This window comes from Drosophila sechellia, chromosome 3R (genome assembly GCF_004382195.2).
Source record: "Drosophila sechellia strain sech25 chromosome 3R, ASM438219v1, whole genome shotgun sequence".
Classification (NCBI taxonomy): Eukaryota; Metazoa; Arthropoda; class Insecta; order Diptera; family Drosophilidae; genus Drosophila; species Drosophila sechellia.
This window is the reverse complement of record NC_045952.1, coordinates 12,845,927-12,864,157: the sequence shown is the minus strand read 5'-3', so window position 1 is coordinate 12,864,157 and position 18,231 is coordinate 12,845,927. Positions and strand designations below refer to the sequence as shown.

General features: G+C 41.1%; 3 protein-coding genes across 3 annotated transcripts; 2 read left to right on the top strand and 1 right to left on the bottom strand.

The window, feature by feature from the left end:
- Positions 1–1,032: 1,032 nt before the first annotated feature.
- Positions 1,033–2,275, bottom strand: LOC6606217. The gene is made up of 2 exons (XM_002030989.2): positions 2,114–2,275; positions 1,033–2,047 (listed from the first exon to the last, which is right to left on the bottom strand). Exons 1-2 carry the CDS (start codon positions 2,189–2,191, stop codon positions 1,286–1,288), a joined length of 840 nt encoding a protein of 279 aa, XP_002031025.1. The 5' UTR covers positions 2,192–2,275; the 3' UTR covers positions 1,033–1,285.
- A 6,880-nt stretch (positions 2,276–9,155) lies between these two features.
- Positions 9,156–12,406, top strand: LOC6606216 (intraflagellar transport protein 56). Its single transcript, XM_002030988.2, has 5 exons — positions 9,156–9,238; positions 9,300–9,464; positions 10,637–11,521; positions 11,584–12,044; positions 12,107–12,406. The coding sequence occupies exons 1-5, from the start codon at positions 9,236–9,238 to the stop codon at positions 12,303–12,305; spliced, it is 1,713 nt and encodes a 570-aa protein (XP_002031024.1). The 5' UTR covers positions 9,156–9,235; the 3' UTR covers positions 12,306–12,406.
- A 2,159-nt stretch (positions 12,407–14,565) lies between these two features.
- LOC6606215 lies at positions 14,566–15,899 on the top strand. The gene has a single exon (XM_002030987.2). It carries the CDS (start codon positions 14,709–14,711, stop codon positions 15,795–15,797), a length of 1,089 nt encoding a protein of 362 aa, XP_002031023.1. The 5' UTR covers positions 14,566–14,708; the 3' UTR covers positions 15,798–15,899.
- Positions 15,900–18,231: the final 2,332 nt, after the last annotated feature.

The following is an 18,231-nucleotide window of genomic DNA, read 5'->3' as shown; positions in this document are numbered from 1 at the left end:
TAATTTGTAAAATATTCTTGTTAAGTTTTCCACTTATTAAGAAGTTGTTATAAGCTTTGTCAAACTTGATTTCCTTACAAGGAAACTCAATTACAATTTGTCAAACAGCATTACAATTTACTTTTAATACGATGACATGTTTGTTAAATACTTCAGGCGCATCCAGTCAGATGATTTAAAAGGCATCATCGTCCTCAAGGTGAAATATTAATGTGCAACATCATTTTTCCATTGCCATTTTTCATTGCCAACGACCATCAAAATGCTGAAGTGCGGCCAAAATATGTCAGACTGCAAATCAAAATGGCAGACAGCACTGACAAATAAACCAGACGAGTGCAGCAGATGGAGAGACATTCCAGACAGCAGGACATTCAGACATTTGCCAGTGATTGCAGCAAGGATTCCGTTTCAATGCCAAAAATTCAGAAGGTAAGTAAGTGCAGCATAGGCCGCCTGTCATGATGGTTGGATATGGATGGCTAACCCCCACATCCCGGCAAACTCATTAACAAGTTGGCACATAAAAGCCCAACAACTACTCGGCGGTAACCCAAAGAAGTCAATGCCTTGGCGACAAGCTGCCGCATCAGCAGCCGCAACTAATGGCTGCCAGACTTGTGTCGGTTTAGGAGTTCTCAGACCACAGTTCTCAGATCTCAGTTCCCAGGACTCAGGACTCCAGATCTCAGAACCCAGACCTCCAACTTCCCCGGTTTCTCAAAGTTCTTTTTCGGCAAGGCCAAGGCAAATACTTGGCGGCTGTGTGCAAGTTTTATTAAAAGCCAACAGTCGGCGACATCCTGCAAGCGGTTGGCCAAAGTTGGAGGTTTTGGGCAAAGGGACACGGTTTGATAAATACAGCCAAAATTATTGCGGCACTAAATACAGGGGAGATCGCCAACAGAATCCAGAAAAGTTGTAAATAAAAATCTTTAGCCCAATCCTCTAACAATATATATAAGGAAGGAAGTAATTTTCCTAAATTATGGATCAGTTTAGTTCGGGAAAAAAGTACCTACAATGCAATAGTTCACCACAGCCAATAACCACTTTATTTGCAATCCAAGAGGCAAGTACCGCGAAAATTATGGCTCACATGTGTTGCCAGTCGCAAACTACTCATTGGAACTGCGGATTTCTGGAGCGACGCCGGCAGTCGAAGAACAGACGGAGGAAGTTCTGATTTCCTTTGCCAAGATGGAGTTTCCCGCCGAAATTACCAGCAGGAGTGGCTAGGAGTGGGCTAGGTTCTTAGGAAGAGGGAATACACAACCTGCATTCCCTAACTCTGCAAATGGTCCTCACAGCAGGCCGAATGGGTGGCATAGCAGCGGCACTGGCCAGTGGGGCAGCAGCACTGCCTCAGGATGGAGGTGCTGTAGGGGAACACGATGATCTTCCACTGATGGTCTAGTTCCAAGGTCTCGTAGTGATATCCCCGCTTGTAGATCACCATCGGCGTGTGCTCCAAGTAGTGGGGCATAATCTCCACGAGGCAGGCATCCATGCAGTTCACAAAGAACTGCACACAATTGATGAGCTTGGCCAAGATGTAGACACCCGTGATGGTCTCATCGAAGAAGTACACCGCATCGAATTTGGGCGTCTCCTTGCCAAAGACCAGCGCCACCTCCCGCATGCTACTGAAGGTGTGCAGGGTGGTGCATCCCGATGGTCCGCTGGGAAAGAACAAGTGGGTGACGCCTTCCGTCACCAAGATGGGACTGGCGCAGGCCGGAGCATCGGCCACATCGGCCAGAACATATTTCACTGGTCGCAACCCGTACTTCAGCTCATTGACGGCTCTTATGAAATTCGGATGATTGGCCACGTGTGGCTTCAGCTGCCTGAAGCGACTCCTCAACCTCTCGATGAACTCGTCCCGGATCGAATGATGCACTGCCACGGTGGCCATGGGAAATGGCTGGAACGGCTCGTGCATCAACTCGGCCAGGCAATATGCAGCCGTATTCAAATCCCCCTCCTTGCAAACGCACATAAATCGCGCTCCTGGCCAGATTCTTGTCTTTTTCATGAGGTGCCGCTAATCGGAATTCAAAGAGATGGAATAAGGAAAGCTTTCTAAGTAGGAAAATCTTGTGGAACTTACAACCCTCGGACAGCGCTTATTGCAACGCAGATTGTGCACCAGATCGTGTGTCACGAAATTTTGCTTTATTTCACACATATTTGGTTAGTTTAATCAAAGCTTAAATTCACTAATTCACGATAAATTTAGAAACAAAGATTGACGGTTAAATACAGGAAAACTCTATTTCAAAGGGTACAAAATTTTAAACTTTAAGATAAATACGTCTTAAGCCAAACAAACTGCTTTATACCATAGCACCAAATATGTGTTATGATGCTCGGATACAAGATAGTATATATATATAGCAATCAAACTGGGGAATAAGCGGCGAATTTAATATGCAAAATCGTGGAAGCCGTCCAAATTGAGCAATCAAAAGTTCTGGGAAATTAACTCCCAAAGCTGGGCGCTTGCACACTTTGGAGCGCCTGCTTTTGGGCGAAGTCAAGTCCCTTTCTTCATAATATATATCGCATACTCACTTATGCCGAAAAGTTAATGGAACCAAGGAAAGGCGGGATTTCCATAGAATAAACCAGCATTTCACAGCCACACACACAAACAACTATGGGAAACAAATCAAGCGCAAAGTAAACCCAGCCGAGAAAAAATAACATTTTGGCGCGATAAGAAACTTGCTCAGACTTTCCACAAGAAATGCAAAGACATATATATATATATATGCAAGGAAAATGGAGTGGGAAAGGCAGCCAGGTCCTCGAGGATGGAAAGACAATGCTAATGCCATTTGCTCAAGTGCCATCATCGGAGGCAAACTTGTGTCATATAAAGTCTAAACAAAGGTAATAAACAAGTTAGTCTTTGTTTTTGTGCGCTAGCAGAAGGTACTTTAATTTATTCAAAGTGTTTCAAGCCTTTCAGTGATTGATATTTGTAAATTTCAGAACTTCGTTTTCAAAAGAAATGTCATACTTTAAGTATTTACCTTGATTACTTACCAGGATTACTTAATTTGGTGTCCAATTTATAAAGTACACAATATTTTCAAGCTAACGAAGTATAAAAAGCAGTAGATTTCTTTATTAATTTGTATTTCATGCTTTCGCTTTATAAAGGGTATATAAAATTCCACCAAAATAATGCATATCTTTAATTTAGACTTTAATAAAGTGATCGTGGCACAGCCAAGTTGGAAAGCACACAAAGTTCAAGCATTTTCGACCATAAAGGAGATTTATAAAACAAAAACAATAAATTTGCCCATCATAACACATATTTATTTTCCGGATTTTGTTAACAAAAAACACAAGCAAATAAGGCTTTAATATTCAACTGAATGCAATGAAAATTAAATTACTAATTTGTTTTGCGGTTGATTTGTTTACTTACTAGGAAATGAACAGTAACAGGTCACAGATACAGTGGCAGTCAAGTAAATAGTACTCTGTTAGATTAAACTAAATAACAGAATTAAAAGATTTAAAATTCTTTTTATGCTAGAGAGTGATAAATATTTTATAAACTCGTGTATTTCAATAAAGCTTTCTAATATACTTCTGTTTTTGGTTGGTTTTAACAAATTTGTGTTTGTGTTTTGCAAGGTGTGTTTTTTTTGCAAGGGCAAATAATATAATTTAGTAACTAAGCGAACTTTTACCGCCCATCGCCGTGTTCTGCCAACCAATTGAGGCGTGTCAGTCTGAAAGAGAGCGGCGATGACAAAAATTAACTAAACCATCGGTCGGTGCAGCTAGTCAACTGCCATGGTCCACTCAATTATTCATTTTGCATGCAATTTCGAATTTGAATTTCATTTATGCAACGTTTTAATTAAATTTTTTGCTTCTTTTGCAGCTCTAGCCCCACTCACACCCCCAAATATACACCCCCAAAAGAACATACACACACACACACACTCTCTAACACAACAGCAGCTGCCGCTTAAAGCCACAAAAATTACGCATACGCACTGTATATATTAAATTAAAAAAGTTGACACGGCGAGAGCAGTTGGGGAAAAAGTTGTACGACTTTTTGGATTTTGGTTTCCACATTTCGAAATTGAATTTCGGTTTTCATAGTTGTTTTTGCATTTCCACTTGGGAGAGATGAGGTGTAATTTGAAAAATGTTTGACAAAATGACAGGGGCAGTGATTTTGAAATGCAATCTGCTTGCCTAAATGCGATTCACATTTGCCAGCGAAGGTCAAACAATCAGTCTGCCCCCATGCATTTGATCTACACTTGAAGAAAAAGAAAGAAAAAGAAAATTGTAATTAACTAACATGTATGTAAGAGGAAACATAAAACTCAAATACTAAGTGTTTTATTTAAATATCAGAATATGCTAAGATAATATCACTTTTAGTACGGATATGAATATTTTTAGGAGCCCCCTTTTTATTCTCAGTGTCGGCACTTAACGAAGGGGCGCTCGGTTTTTGGCTGCGAATCCAGCCAAATAAAATATGAAAATCCTTGTGCCCGGCATTAAACGCTATGATCATATGGCCACCGTCCCTCCGCCTTTGCCCCACCAAAACTGGGCGTGGCAGGATATCTGGATATCTGGCTGGTAGCCGGGAATCGAGAAGTGCAAATAACTGTTGCCAAACATTTTCAGCGAAAATGTTCGCATTGCATACATTTGGGGTATATTGGAGGCTGGGTTGGATGGCAGGAGGAGAGGGCTCCTGCAGTGCCTGCTTGTAGCAATGCAAGCAAACAAGATTTAACGATAAAATTTTAATTAGTGCATAAATGGGCGCCTGATTGTGTGGGCGTGGTCGCATAGAGAGCGCAAGACATGTTGGCCATATACGAGTATTGGTAGTAGCAGTACCCCCACTCGTATGCCATGCCATCCATGAACCCAGAGCCAGACACATTGCGGCTTTGGCACTCTGGTGCTTCCATTTGCCAACGAACAGGCATCGCATCGAGTGCCGCCTGAAAATCGAGATGTGGAAATTTGGAGATGCAGAGAGTTGGGGCCCATGAGTTGGGGCCATGAGTGGGGGCACTCCTCGGCTGAAATTAAGAAATTTTGTCCCGCTGCCATGTGCCGTGTTTGCATTGCCATCGATGCGGAACTTTTCGCTGCAAGACTCTCGATAAGCGTTCATTTTGAATTCTCCGCGGAGTTTCTGCATTTTGTATATTAAAGAAAAATTCACGATTTATATGCCTGTATTTGCACCTCAATAAGTAGTCATGTTTTATAACGACATTTAAAATCTTAAAACAAAATAAATAATATTTAAATGCCCTATAAATCCTAGGAAACTTTGAATGAAAGACGTAAAAAACTAAACATAGTCTCTACACTATATACATATATAAACAAAGTGAACACGATGAGGCGCAACAGACCGCCAGGTACTAACTTTATTCAATATTGTAGCTTTTCGCTATGGCTCCTTGGCTCGTCTGTTTTACCTTTTTCTAACCTTTTTTTCCGTTTCATTTTAGCCGTTACTTGCCTCAGTTTTTTACAGCTTACCTCGATGGCTGCTCGACATGCACTTTGCATACATTTCGCTTTTACGATCTGACGCTGCGTTTAAATATTTAGTAGATAGTAAACTATGCGCTACCCATGTTCTTCTCGGTGCGGTGATGTGCGTGTGTCTGATGAAATATTTATTAAAATAACCAAAGGCATGCAAACGCATCGAACGGCTCAAAGGGATGTGCCTTCAAGATAGAAGATTGGAGTTCGTTTGGGTTGCCAGTGAAACTATCTGAAACTGTGATAAGCAACTGCTAAGCTTTCAGCCAGCAAGTGATCGTGATTAAGAATATATGTATGTACTTTCTACTTGTTACATACATTTCAATTAATATAGTAGTATACTATTCAACTCTACCAATTAAGGGGTATAATTATTTGTTAGGCCACACAGTTAAAAATCGTTCTGCAACACTGTACTCCATGCACAGCATTCAAATAAAGTTACTATTTGATTAAGTTAAATGAGTGATTTTCGTCAAATCCACCCAAAGCTGAAAGCCAAAAACAATTCGAAATTGAATCACAGTGACCACTTCACTTTGTGGCATCACTAATAAAACGGGCAAAATGGAGCTGCATAATATGCTCTCTGGCTTTTCGCACGCAACCGATATTCAGTTGTATGGCCAAAATGCCGAATTTATGTTTTAATTAAAATATGTAAATGCGCCAAATCGTGTAGAAAGCTTCGTCAAGAGCCGCTTGGCCGAAAGTGACCGGGCAAAATCAGCCAAAAACATTTCACACATTCACCAATAATGCTATTGCCGCAAAAATGAAGAGCAAATCCGCGGATGTCAGTGAGTTTGTGTGCTGAACAAATTTGAAAATGTGCGCCGCTTGTTCAAAAACTGCGAACCGCGAAACAATTTAGTTTATTTGCTTCTAATTGCAAACAACAGTTGTCTGATTTCTTTGCATATATACACGACTATATATGTTATGTTTGCAATTTCCCTCTCTGGGGCGAACTAACGAATTTATTTTGGCCAGCGAAAGTGGTGCTCTTTGATATTTTGGCTGGTGCAGTCAAGGCTGAAAATCGATCCCAAATCGCAGATGGAACAAATCCACTGAATTTGCCCGCAATACTTTCAACTATTTCAAAACACTTTTCCAAAGAGTTTAACTTTATTTCGCCTGTTCATCCTTGACCAGAGCCCAATTCGTAAAGTTCACTGCCCCATTATTATGCATGCTTCAGTGGCATTCAACATTTGTGCTAAATCCGAACTCAGGCGTCGTCATCATCATGACCAATAAATTCGCCAAGATGTCCATTTTTATTTATTCTCGCATTTCCAGTGTTTAGTTTACGCTTGAGAAAATCGCCATTTTCCCAACTTCATTGTGAAGAAACATTTATATATGCAACTGCAGGCAACATGTGCCCAAGAGTCCTGCGAAGAAGCCCAAAGTCCAGGATCTGCTACCAAGAAGGAAAAAAAAGAAGAAATAAATAGAGCCCAAGGAGCAAAAGGAAGAAACAAACTCAACTCAAGTCGACTCTGTCATTGCCGTTTCAATTTCCGTTTGAATTTTGCACTTCATTTCGCAAGTTCGCAATTTTCCTTAGAAAAAATCCAGTCCAAAAAAAGGACGAAAAAGGACGAGAACAGAAGGCAATGCAAATACGAAAGTGTATAAACAAAACAAAACGAGCATACACTCAATGTGTAGCAGAAGATGACAATAAATTGTCGCAGAGGGAAAAGGGAGCGTTGGAAAAATTGTAAACACGAACAGCTCTCCATGATAATGATGGAAAATCATGGGCCCAAGCGGGAGACAATTGCACGTAACAGTGACTGGCAAGTCTTCTGTTTTCCACCGAAGTCCCCCAAAATCCCCATCATCCACACTGCGAGAAAATATATGGAGCCAAATGTGATATAAACGTTTAAATGAATTTTAAAGTTATTTAATGTGAAGTATTAGTTTATATATCTATCTGATTATTTATCTGTACAATGTTATCAGCAAAAGAATAAATTCTAGTTTTTCTAAGTGTACCGGCATTGGCATTGCCTGCTGTTTATTTGTTTGACAAATAACGAGCCAAGCCCATAATGAAGGAGGTGCAAATGATGTTGGCATTGTTTATTCGACTGCGAAATGTAATAGGCGCCTTCAAGGAGCAGGACCAGAAGGATCCAGCTGGGCGGGGTCGTGACTCCCAGATTTGCTGTACGTTTCTTATGGCTGATTTGACGGGAAACGGAAACGCGAAATTGCAAAGCGCAATAAAGTGTAGCATAAACAAAGGCGCGTACGCCGAATGACTGCCTGCTGGATGGAAATACATATACATAGATATTTACTTGAAAGTAAATTTGTTTGCCGTACTGTTGGTGTTTGGACTTATGCTTTATCTGGTTTTATTGCACGCAACGAACATATTGTTGTTCATCTTTTATCCGCGTTTTACATTCAATTGGTTGGTGGGGGGATTTCCTGTTTTGGAACTTAGCAAGCTGCACTTCTCGCTTACCTCTTCCAATTTATAGTAATTTCATTTAGCATTTGTGGTTTAAGGAACACATAAATATTCTTAAATCAATCTTTACTACCGTGCATCAGAATTGTGAAGCAGTATTCACAGTTTGCTCTGCCTGGACTGTTGTTATTTTCCACTTGTTTTTCCACTTGATAGCGTTCGAATTTGCACTGGAATAACAAAATTCTACAGTCATGTCTATCACTCGAAATACATGTGCTTTTGAGCCATTATGCAGTGTCAGCAGAGTTGAGTGAAAACAGGAGAATTCCTAAAGTATGCCACCCATGCCATGCCATGCCGAGGCGTTCGGATTGACGCATGCACTTCTCGCCGGAGGCCGCCTGCATATTTATGATTCGTGTGCGTCTTATAAATAATAAAATTGAAAATGAAAATGCAAATGCAAAAACATCTGTTCCTGTGGAACTGTGTCAACAATGCGTGCCATAAGTCCACCTGTGCTCACCCAGATCCGAGCCACAATCTGACCAGAGTCGTCGTGCACTTCACATCCAGCTGGTATTAAGTTGTTGGATATAGTCTGAAATATTTTCATGTCTGGTCCAGCTGAATGAGAGTAGGAAATACCCTACAGGTGCCAGGGTATCACAAATTAACATACAAAACAAAACAGCATTTGAATGGTTACCAAAATCGTTATCTATTAAATACTTTCGCTGAGCAGTGAAAAATTTAGCAATGAAACTTAATAAAATTTGTATCTATGAGTTGTAAGCATTCGTATTGAACTGATATTATTAATCAACTATATCATTTAATTTGTTTTTTTAAACCCACATTCAATTATACCCTTAAAAGATATTTAAGGGATATGAAGTCCTGCTGACATCATTGGGAAATGCGAGAACGATATCCCAAGAATTAAGGGTGGCATATCAACAGTTGGTACCCCTCAACTGTAGCTGGGGCAGTTGAGGGGTAGGATACGGATAGGATTGCGCTCAAGGATCCAGAAGGGGCGCTTTCTGGGCGCAGTGAGGCGTGGTCGAACTGCTTTATCGACGCTATGTAGGTTGCCAAGCGACCGTAACCAAGCGTAGCCGACGAAAACAGAAAACGCAAAACACACAAGACCCAAACGTCGAGGAGCCAGCTGGGCGTAAGGAGCGCAAATCCCGAGGAAACGAACGGCTCTGCGAAAAAATGGTAAGAAATGTGCCTGGAAAGTGTTGTCAGATACTCCGAAGATACTTATGTCCCTGCCCAGATACTTTCGCGCGGAAAAACCGACTCGGCGAGCTCGATGAACGCCAGCGGAGGTGCTGGCAGTGGACTCGGCGTCGGCAGGCAGGCGAGGAAGAACCCGGCACCGGCCTCCCTAGAGGATTTCATCATCAGACGGGACTACACGGGAGCCCGGGCTTTTCTGGAGGTGCGTAAGGATTACTTTTGCCCCACATTCTGTGGACAATCGTTGCTGAATTTTCACAATTTATTTTCTTATACATGGCGGCAGTAACTGCCGTAGACTGTTTCATTTATATATTTTGGTTTTGTTTTTTTCTTTACTTATATAAATTTTTTTCAACTAATTAGTGCTGATTAGTACACTTTTGTGTGATGATGCTGATGTTAGTTTTTGCTTACAAAAGTTGTTTAAAGCCAAACCGACTGATTAATATCTATGCAAAACACCAGTCGATAGAAACCACTTAAATATTATATCAAAACAAATTTGTTTATTTGTTTAACTTATAAAGCAATAGTGCACAATAAATTATTCAGCTTAATTCGCGTTCGTCGGAGTTACTCAACGAAAGTGAAGTTAATTATCCAGAATAGGCCTCGAAGGTAAATTCATCGACAGGAACAGCAGGTGCATCTTCCGGGAATTGATCTTTGAAATTTTCACACAGTTCCGCATCACTTATTTCATCCAGGCATTTTTGAAAAGACGGCGATAAAGGATCGGCCTTAACTGCGATTAGCGCGATTAAAAGACACACAAACAGAGCCAAGAACTTCATGGTAGAGATCACAATGCAATCTGACTAGATGCCAGCTGCTTTTATACCAGTTCGAAAGACGTTGAAGTTGGCCTAGACTCGTTTTTTGTGAATTACTTATATAGATTAATGACGCGTATAACTTTGCATCTCTTAGTCCGAATACATTAATCGATTGATAGCCATCCATTGTATTCTGAACGAACACTGTAAAATTTGAGTCTACTGAAGTTCAATCTGTGAATTAATACATTGTGGTTCAAAGACATGTTACCTTTGTTTATTCATAATCGATTTGTGCTACCAAATAGTATTATAATATAATATTAGTTTTGTCAGAAAACAAGTCGGCTATGTTTGCCGAAACGGACCTGTTTTATACATATATGCAGTTCGAACAAACTTGTTTTTCGATTAGCTAATTTTTGCATTTATACAAAATGCTTTTATTAGTCACTATTAAAGCAGTGACGTTAAATGTCGTGATTTTTATCAAACTCATGTATCTCTTAATACTGGTATTAAAAGTAAAACAAAAGATACATATGTGGTGTCGTTAAATCGAATTGTAGATTATCTACATCTATCTATCTTCCAGTTCGCCAACGACGACGAGGACGAGGAGGATGGTGCCCATGGATCCAAGCAGAGTCAGGTGGATCAGTGGATTGCCTTTTGCAATTTCCATTTGGGTGACTACCAACAGGCTCTAACCCAGTACAAGGCCATACGGCAGAGTTCTTCAACTCCTGATGGGAAATTGGATCTCAACCTGGCCGTGTGCATGTTCTACTTGGGCTTGTACGAGGAGGCCCAGCAACTGATGGCCAATGCGGCTGACAATCCGCTGAAGCAGCGACTCCTCTTCCATTTGGCCCACAAGCTGGGCAACGAGGAGGAGTGGAGCCAGCTGCAGGAGGAGATGCAGGATTCTTCGAGCTTGGAGCAGCAACTCAGCCTGGCTTCGATGCACTACATGCGTGCCCATTACCAGGAGGCCATCGATGTGTACAAACGCGTGCTGGTGGACAACAAGGAATACCAGGCCATCAATGTCTACTTGGCCTTGTGTTTCTACAAGCTCGACTATTACGACATGTCCCAGGAGGTCCTGGATGTGTATCTCAGTCAACATGGCGATAGTACCATAGCTATTAACCTAAAGGCTTGCAATCGATTTCGTTTGTTCAACGGTCGTGTGGCCGAGCAGGAAATCAAGAATATAGCCGATAATGGCACCTTCGGAGCGGATCTTCTGCGTCACAACTTGGTCGTTTTCCGGAACGGTGAAGGAGCATTAAGAGTCCTGCCAGGACTACTGAATATCATTCCTGAGGCTCGCTTGAATCTGGCCATATACTATCTCAAGCAGGGCGATGTCCAGGAAGCTCATGCTCTGATGAAGGAACTACAGCCGACTTCGCCGCATGAGTTCATACTCAAAGGAGTGGTCCATGCTGCTCTGGGCCAGCAATTGGGATCGGTAAGGAAATTGATACAGATCTCCATGGGGAAAGCAATGTTACTATATCCTTTATCTTATAGAAAGAGCACATCAAGACGGCCCAGCAAAACCTGCACTTGGTGGGCAGTTCGGCAACAGAATGTGACACTATACCTGGTCGTCAGAGTATGGCCTCCGCCTTCTTCCTCTACGAACAATTCGAGGAGGTGCTGGTCTACATGAACTCCATTCGCAGTTACTTCGTGAACGACGATGTGTTCAACTATAACTTTGCTCAGGCCAAATGCGCCACAGGATACTACAAGGAGGCGGAGGAGTTGCTGATGCAGATCTCCGACATGGATATCAAGAACCAGCATACCTACTGCATGATCCTGGCCAAGTGTCACATACACTGCGGTCATCCCGAGTTGGCTTGGAATGTATTCATCACCAGGGATACGAATGCAGAGGCATTTATCCTGTTGCAACTGATTGCGAATGAGTGCTACAAGTGTGCCGAATTCTGGGTGGCAGCCAAGGCATTTGATATGCTGGAAAAGTGAGTAGCATACTTAGGTAGTATAATTAACATCATCTTAAAATTATATAATTTGCAAACAGACTAGATCCCAGTCCGGAGAACTGGGAGGGCAAACGGGGCGCCTGCGCCGGAGTTTTGTTCGCCTTGTGCACCAAGGCACAAAGAGGTCGTCCTGGCGGAGGAATCTCAGAGGTCATCGGCATCCTACGCGACTCGTCGAACTCGCAGGCGGAGGCCATGATCAAAACCATTCGAAAGAACATGAGTCATTTTAAATAAATAATATATTAATGGCAGTATCTTAAGCAAAATTAGATTTTGTTTATGATAAGCCAATTTCACGCATATTAATACAATAAAAAGTTACTTTTGAAATCAAATATTTGTATGATAAGCTTGACCAAATTGTGGCCGGCTTTCAATGAATTCAAGTGAATTCACTTAAAATTGGTGTCCTATTTCAATAATTCATTTAAATTTGGCCAGCCGCAACTCAAGTCAAAGACGATGGATTTTGAGAGCTTATTTAAAATGGAAATGGCTTCTAAGTGGTGAAAAACGATACTAATTTATTTGCAATTGGCCTGGCAGCAGTTTTCACATGATTACTGATTAATTTGCGGCATACACGAATATAATTTGTATCCGCAAAACAATTTGGTTAATTAATTGAAGAGCAATTTTATCAAGAAAATTGAGCCAGGCATTTCAAAAGTTATGCCAGTGCCAGCCACTGTCCACTTAATAAATCAGGCGCAACAACTTTCAAAAACTAATTGATAATTAATGAAATAAAATCCCGTCTTCATCTTTTGTTGCCTCTGACGCGCTGCCAACGAAATTCTCGGCTCAATTTAATTCCCTTGAGAGGCAATTATGCCTGAAAGGAGGAGGCTCTCCTCCATTAACCCCCTAAAGCCCCTATCCACAGCGCTTTCTTTGCCTGCAGTTTGCTTTTGTTCAATTTGCTGGCCATTTCGCCTGCAGGCCGAAGGATCCAGGATTCTGGCCCTGGAATGGACACAGAAACAGGACCAGAGGCCCAGCAGCAAATGGGGGAAAGGCATAATTAATGCGATTAGCAAAATGCGAAAGTGTCACTGAAATAACAACAATACGGCTTCCAAAAAGGAAGCCATTCCGACAAAATCAGAAATACCCTTTCCTTTCACAATTAAAACGTTTAAATAATAATGGATACTTTTGAAAATTATAGCTTAAAAAATATCCTAAAAATGTAAACTGAATTTAAATTTTACATAAAAAATATATATAAAAGGATAATAACTTATATAATATATACAGCTGAGAAAAATTCAAATAAATTTTTAATTTAAGTGATACTTGATTATGGGGGTAAATAACAATTTGTACATTTTTCAACTTAAATTCTATTAATCAATTAATTTCTATACTTTAATGTGGACATTAACTGATTTGAAGTACTGCAATGCATTCAGCTTTAAATTAAGGATATAGTTCATAGGCAGAACATTTCTTTGGATGTATGTACTGTTCTCATTCGAGGTCAGTGCAGGTCAGGCTAAGTTGACCCCGGTGCCACTTAACGGGTTTTGAGATGGCTCAGCAAACCAGCGGAAATGTGTCGCAGCCATTTTGCCTAATTGGCTTTGCTTTGCTACACCAATAAAAATTGGTAGCGAGATAAACCGGAAATGGCGCAGCATTGAGCTTAATATATAGATATGTTTAACTACAAATTTCGCCAGGATTTTTTGCTGCCTTGCCAACACTTTTGCTAATTAGTCGAGCAAATATTTAAGCGAGGGCTGAGTGGAAAACTTTAAGGCCAATGCGGCTGGCATTTTTCACCGATGAATTTTTGTGCTCAAAAAACTTTTGGCTGGCTATAAATCAGCTGCTACCCCTGCCCGGTAATTCGCTCTTAACAATTCCATTACAAAAATTAAAAGCAAATGCAAAGATAACTTTTTCCAACAAGCCTGGAAAAAAAGCGGGAAAAAATGGCAAGAAAATAGTTATTAAATATTTCTTTGGCTCAATCGCCGAGCGAACTTTTCAGCACCTACAAATAAATGAAAAGAAAAACTCAACAGCCAAAAAAGCACTCAGAAGTTGCTCCTGATAAAGTTTTGTGTATATTTTTTTACTACCATTCTCGTTTGCTTTTTTATAAACTCTTATAAAAGTATTAATTTGTCTGATTATCGCCCTAGTACTTAAAAGAGCAATGGGTTTTACGAAGGAGATTATTTGATATTTATTAAGTGTGTTAAATAACATATTTTATTGTTTATAAATAGTAAAATATCACTTCTGCAGGTTTTCTTACAGCGATTGAATAAAATTCTCAGACAAAACTTTGGTTCAACAACTCCAACTAATGGCTAATATATGCGCAGACTGGCCAAACTTCAAGGTTATCTGAATGATTAACGAGTTGGACTGATTCGGCAAGTGGAATAAACTTTCCAGACATTGGTAGAAAACCTGGCCAGTGGCCAATGAAATTAGAATGATCTCAAGCATTAAGGAGGCTGTGTGAAAAAATGCTAAACTGAAATTTCTAGCATATGCACACAACTAAACTCAAATTCAAATTGAACGTACATAAATTGTTGAAGTCATCAGCGTAGATATAAAATTAATAAAGTATATTTTTTTGTTAACTCAAATTCGTTTAATACAAAATTCACAACCATGAGTTCGCATGAGATTAAGCTGGAGAATGCCTACCAGAAGATGATAGAACAGAATATCAAAAGCCAGTTGGAGAAAAATGGAACAATGGCGGCTCTACGGAGCGAAATGCACGTGAAGATCCTCCAGATGATGCGTGGCCAGCAGAAACTGTCCAAAGTCCAACCTCTTACCGGTGGAGCATCTGGTGGATCCAATCAATCGGAGGATCACAGCCTGGTCAAGCTTATCAACCAGATGGTTATGGAGTTCCTTGATTGGTTCGGCTACAAACACACCCTGGAAACACTTCGCATGGAGACGGGTGAAAGCGTGGCCAATCGCAGGGAGATGGAGCAAAGTCTACTCATCACACCCGAGTCAAAGGATTTCCCACTCCTGGCACAACTAGTTATGCGCGATTGGAAGTTTGGTATGCAAAAGGGAGCCTCCAAAAAGTTGGTCCAGCTGCCTGATCCTATGAAGGCCACTCCGCAAAGGAGTCGGAAATTGGTGCAGGAACTAAAAGTTATGAGAGCACAAAAATCAGAAGTTAACCAAGACAGACTAGTTCAAAACAATCGAAAACTGATCACTAATAATACGTTTACAAAAGGACTCACACCCAAGAGCATAAGTACTCCACCTCGTTCGATCAAGAACGAGAATACGAAGTCATACGTGGATAGTTCTGAATCCGATGTCCTGGAATCGGATTACAGCGAAGAAGAGTCGGAGGACAGTGATGCATACAAGGACATACCCGATAGACAGATCTTTATCGATGATTTGCCGCCAGAGGGAAAATATGCCCCCAACCATGGAGAGGAAGGTCCTTTTATGGGCAAACAAGATCAGGCAGATGAACGCGACAATATTCCGAGCTCATCGAGGAAGCAACATTTATCAAGGAAGCCACAAACTGAAAGTTCCGACTCTGATGATAAGCCTTTGAATAGTGGAAGGAATAAAGTTTTCAGTCAGGACTATTTGAATTCTCCACGAGGAGTGCAACTACGGAGCAAAAATACCTTAAAATCGGAGGATGAATGTGATACCCACATAAGAAAAGTCAATTTAGACAGCGATTACAGCTCGGATGAAGATTGATCCATGCCAGAAGTTCCTTCTTTAATTTAGAAAGTAAATTTGTGTATTTCAGCAAATTTCTTGTCCTTTTATTGAAACTTAAGTAATAAATAATACGTTTTACATGGTTAATTTTTTACTGATACAAGCCAGCTGCTCATTAAACAAATGAAGGATTCTTAACGCACATCTGTTACTTGCGAAATATTTCGATATTTCAGCCACAAGAATTTACTGCCCTGCCGTTCAATTAATGACTGCTGGAGTTTCCTGCGGGAAACTGACTGGTTTTCTATTTAATATTCGAAACACAAACCACGAGGTTAACAATTAGTTAACTCGCCTCCGGGTCAACGGGGTTAAGGGTAAGGAAAGACCAAAATGGCGGTCAACGGGGGACCGGCGACCATTGTGTTACATCATTATAATTGAAATCAATATCCCCCAGACGATGGCCACCCCTTGATGGAAAGCGGGGGGTGGCAAGAGGTGCAGTAAACGCGAATCGGATGCCGCCTGTCAATTCGATTGCATTAAAATGGCGTGCGAGTCTTAACACCATTAATTACAACGGCAATGAGTCAATATTATGACAGTTGCAACTGTGACCCCGACAACAAAGCGAACACGGAGGTGGCCGAAACCAAAGCCGGCCGAAGACATCCTCAATCAATTAATTAGGCCTATCGGGAATGTCGTCGTCGTAGGTCTATGACCCTCTTAAGCAATCCGGTGTGCGATTGATTGATTTTATGCAGATGGATGAAAGGATACACGCATGCCAGCGGGGTCAGTACCATCACCCAAAAAGTTGAATGGCGAAAACTGATATTGCTCAGGTGGGGTTTTCGAAACAAAGAGTTAAGGTTTTTGGATGAACAATCTGTACACTTTTAAAAAAATATCTAGTTCCTTAAATTCCTTTCATTTTATGATTGTAATAATACTAATACCTATCATTGCAATCACATCCTTTAGTTTGCTCTACTCCATCCAAACCAAATGGCTGGCACTTACAAGCACCCAGTTAACGATGGCCAACTGGTGCATACATATATACGGATATATACGGATATATACGAATCCACATGGAGCATATCAATAACCTGTGCGAAGCGTACGAAAAATGCAATTTTAATTAGCCAGACGTGCGACAAACGCACGTAGAACGCATAACCGCAAGATGGTGCTGCAATTAGGCGAACCCATCCGAATCGGAATCAGAGTACGAATCCGTAGCAGGAGCTGGAGCAGGAGCAGCTCCTCGGGCCACCCAGTCGTCCCAGTCACTCAGTCATCGGCTACGTGCTGCTCTGCCAAACAAAATTATGTGGCCAAATGTTCGCGAGATGGGAAAGGGGAAGTCGGTTGGGTTGGGGTTGCGTTGGGTTGGGGTTGGGGTTGGGGTTGGGTTTGGGTTGGCTATGGCCAAATTACTTTATCGATTTGGCTGGTACTCGTACTTTGTACAATTCGGCTTGTTGCATACATTACCCGTCGAGTGAGCCAACGTGGGTGGACATGGACATGGATGTGAATGGGATGTGGGAGTGGTGGTGGAAGGATGGTCCAAAGGGGAGACCGTTGGATGACCACGCTAACGAGCCTCATTAGTGGCATGCGTGGCATCATTCTGTTCTTCTCGTTGACATTTGCAAACCGCGTGGAACGTGATTTCTTATGCGATTCAAGGCAGTAATGATTGTCCGACGACGAAATATTGAAGAACAATTCCGAAGGGGGAGGAAAGAAAACTATGAATCCATTCCATGTTCTTAAGTAAATCTTAATACATTAACTTCCAAAAGGCAAAGAAGTACATATATGTATATTAATCTTATCCCATTAAATACCAAAATGCGTTAAATTTAACTAAATTTCAAAACATTGAACTTGCAATTCCTTAGAGTATAAATTGCCTCCGTTTGATGGGGCTCACCTGGCGTATGTGTAATATTTCAGTGGTCAGTTATCTGGTCTTAGCTCCAGCAGAACTGCCCAATGATTTGCGGTTTTGCGAGAGCTTATGAAAATATGTTCGGTTCGCCCACATTGTTTACAGCAATTTTATTTGTGGCCAAGTTTCGACTATCATCCTGTGGCTTCTGCCTAACTCGACATATGAACACATATAAATGTTTAATCCGAACGGCCACGCCCACACAAGCAGTGACGGAAGTGGGCGGCAGAGTAGGTCAGTTGAACTTTTGTAAGGCCAAATCTTGACGAGTTGACGAAAACCGAAAGAAAACGAATATCAAGGACATGGGCGATCACCGAAAACTTAATGACACTTGAAGTGAGCCAAACACAAAGTGTGTATAGATATGTGCATGTGGTACGTACAGTGTGCGACATAACGAGCTAGTTGCAACGAAGCGGAAACGCATTTTAGTGATTTTTAATGCGAAAGCAATTTGAAAAGTTTTCCTTTAAGCAAAAAAGTTCTAACGAT

Bases quoted from the DNA above. Each gene is read 5' to 3' on its own strand.
- LOC6606217 (XM_002030989.2), bottom strand. From the start codon at position 2,191: ATGTGTGAAATAAAGCAAAATTTCGTGACACACGATCTGGTGCACAAT. The intron at 2,048-2,113 runs GTAAGTTCCACA...AATTCCGATTAG, and splicing joins ATAAGCGCTGTCCGAGGGTT to CGGCACCTCATGAAAAAGAC.
- LOC6606216 (XM_002030988.2), top strand. The intron at 9,465-10,636 runs GTGCGTAAGGAT...TCTATCTTCCAG, and splicing joins GAGCCCGGGCTTTTCTGGAG to TTCGCCAACGACGACGAGGA. The intron at 12,045-12,106 runs GTGAGTAGCATA...ATTTGCAAACAG, and splicing joins GCATTTGATATGCTGGAAAA to ACTAGATCCCAGTCCGGAGA.
- LOC6606215 (XM_002030987.2), top strand. From the start codon at position 14,709: ATGAGTTCGCATGAGATTAAGCTGGAGAATGCCTACCAGAAGATGATA.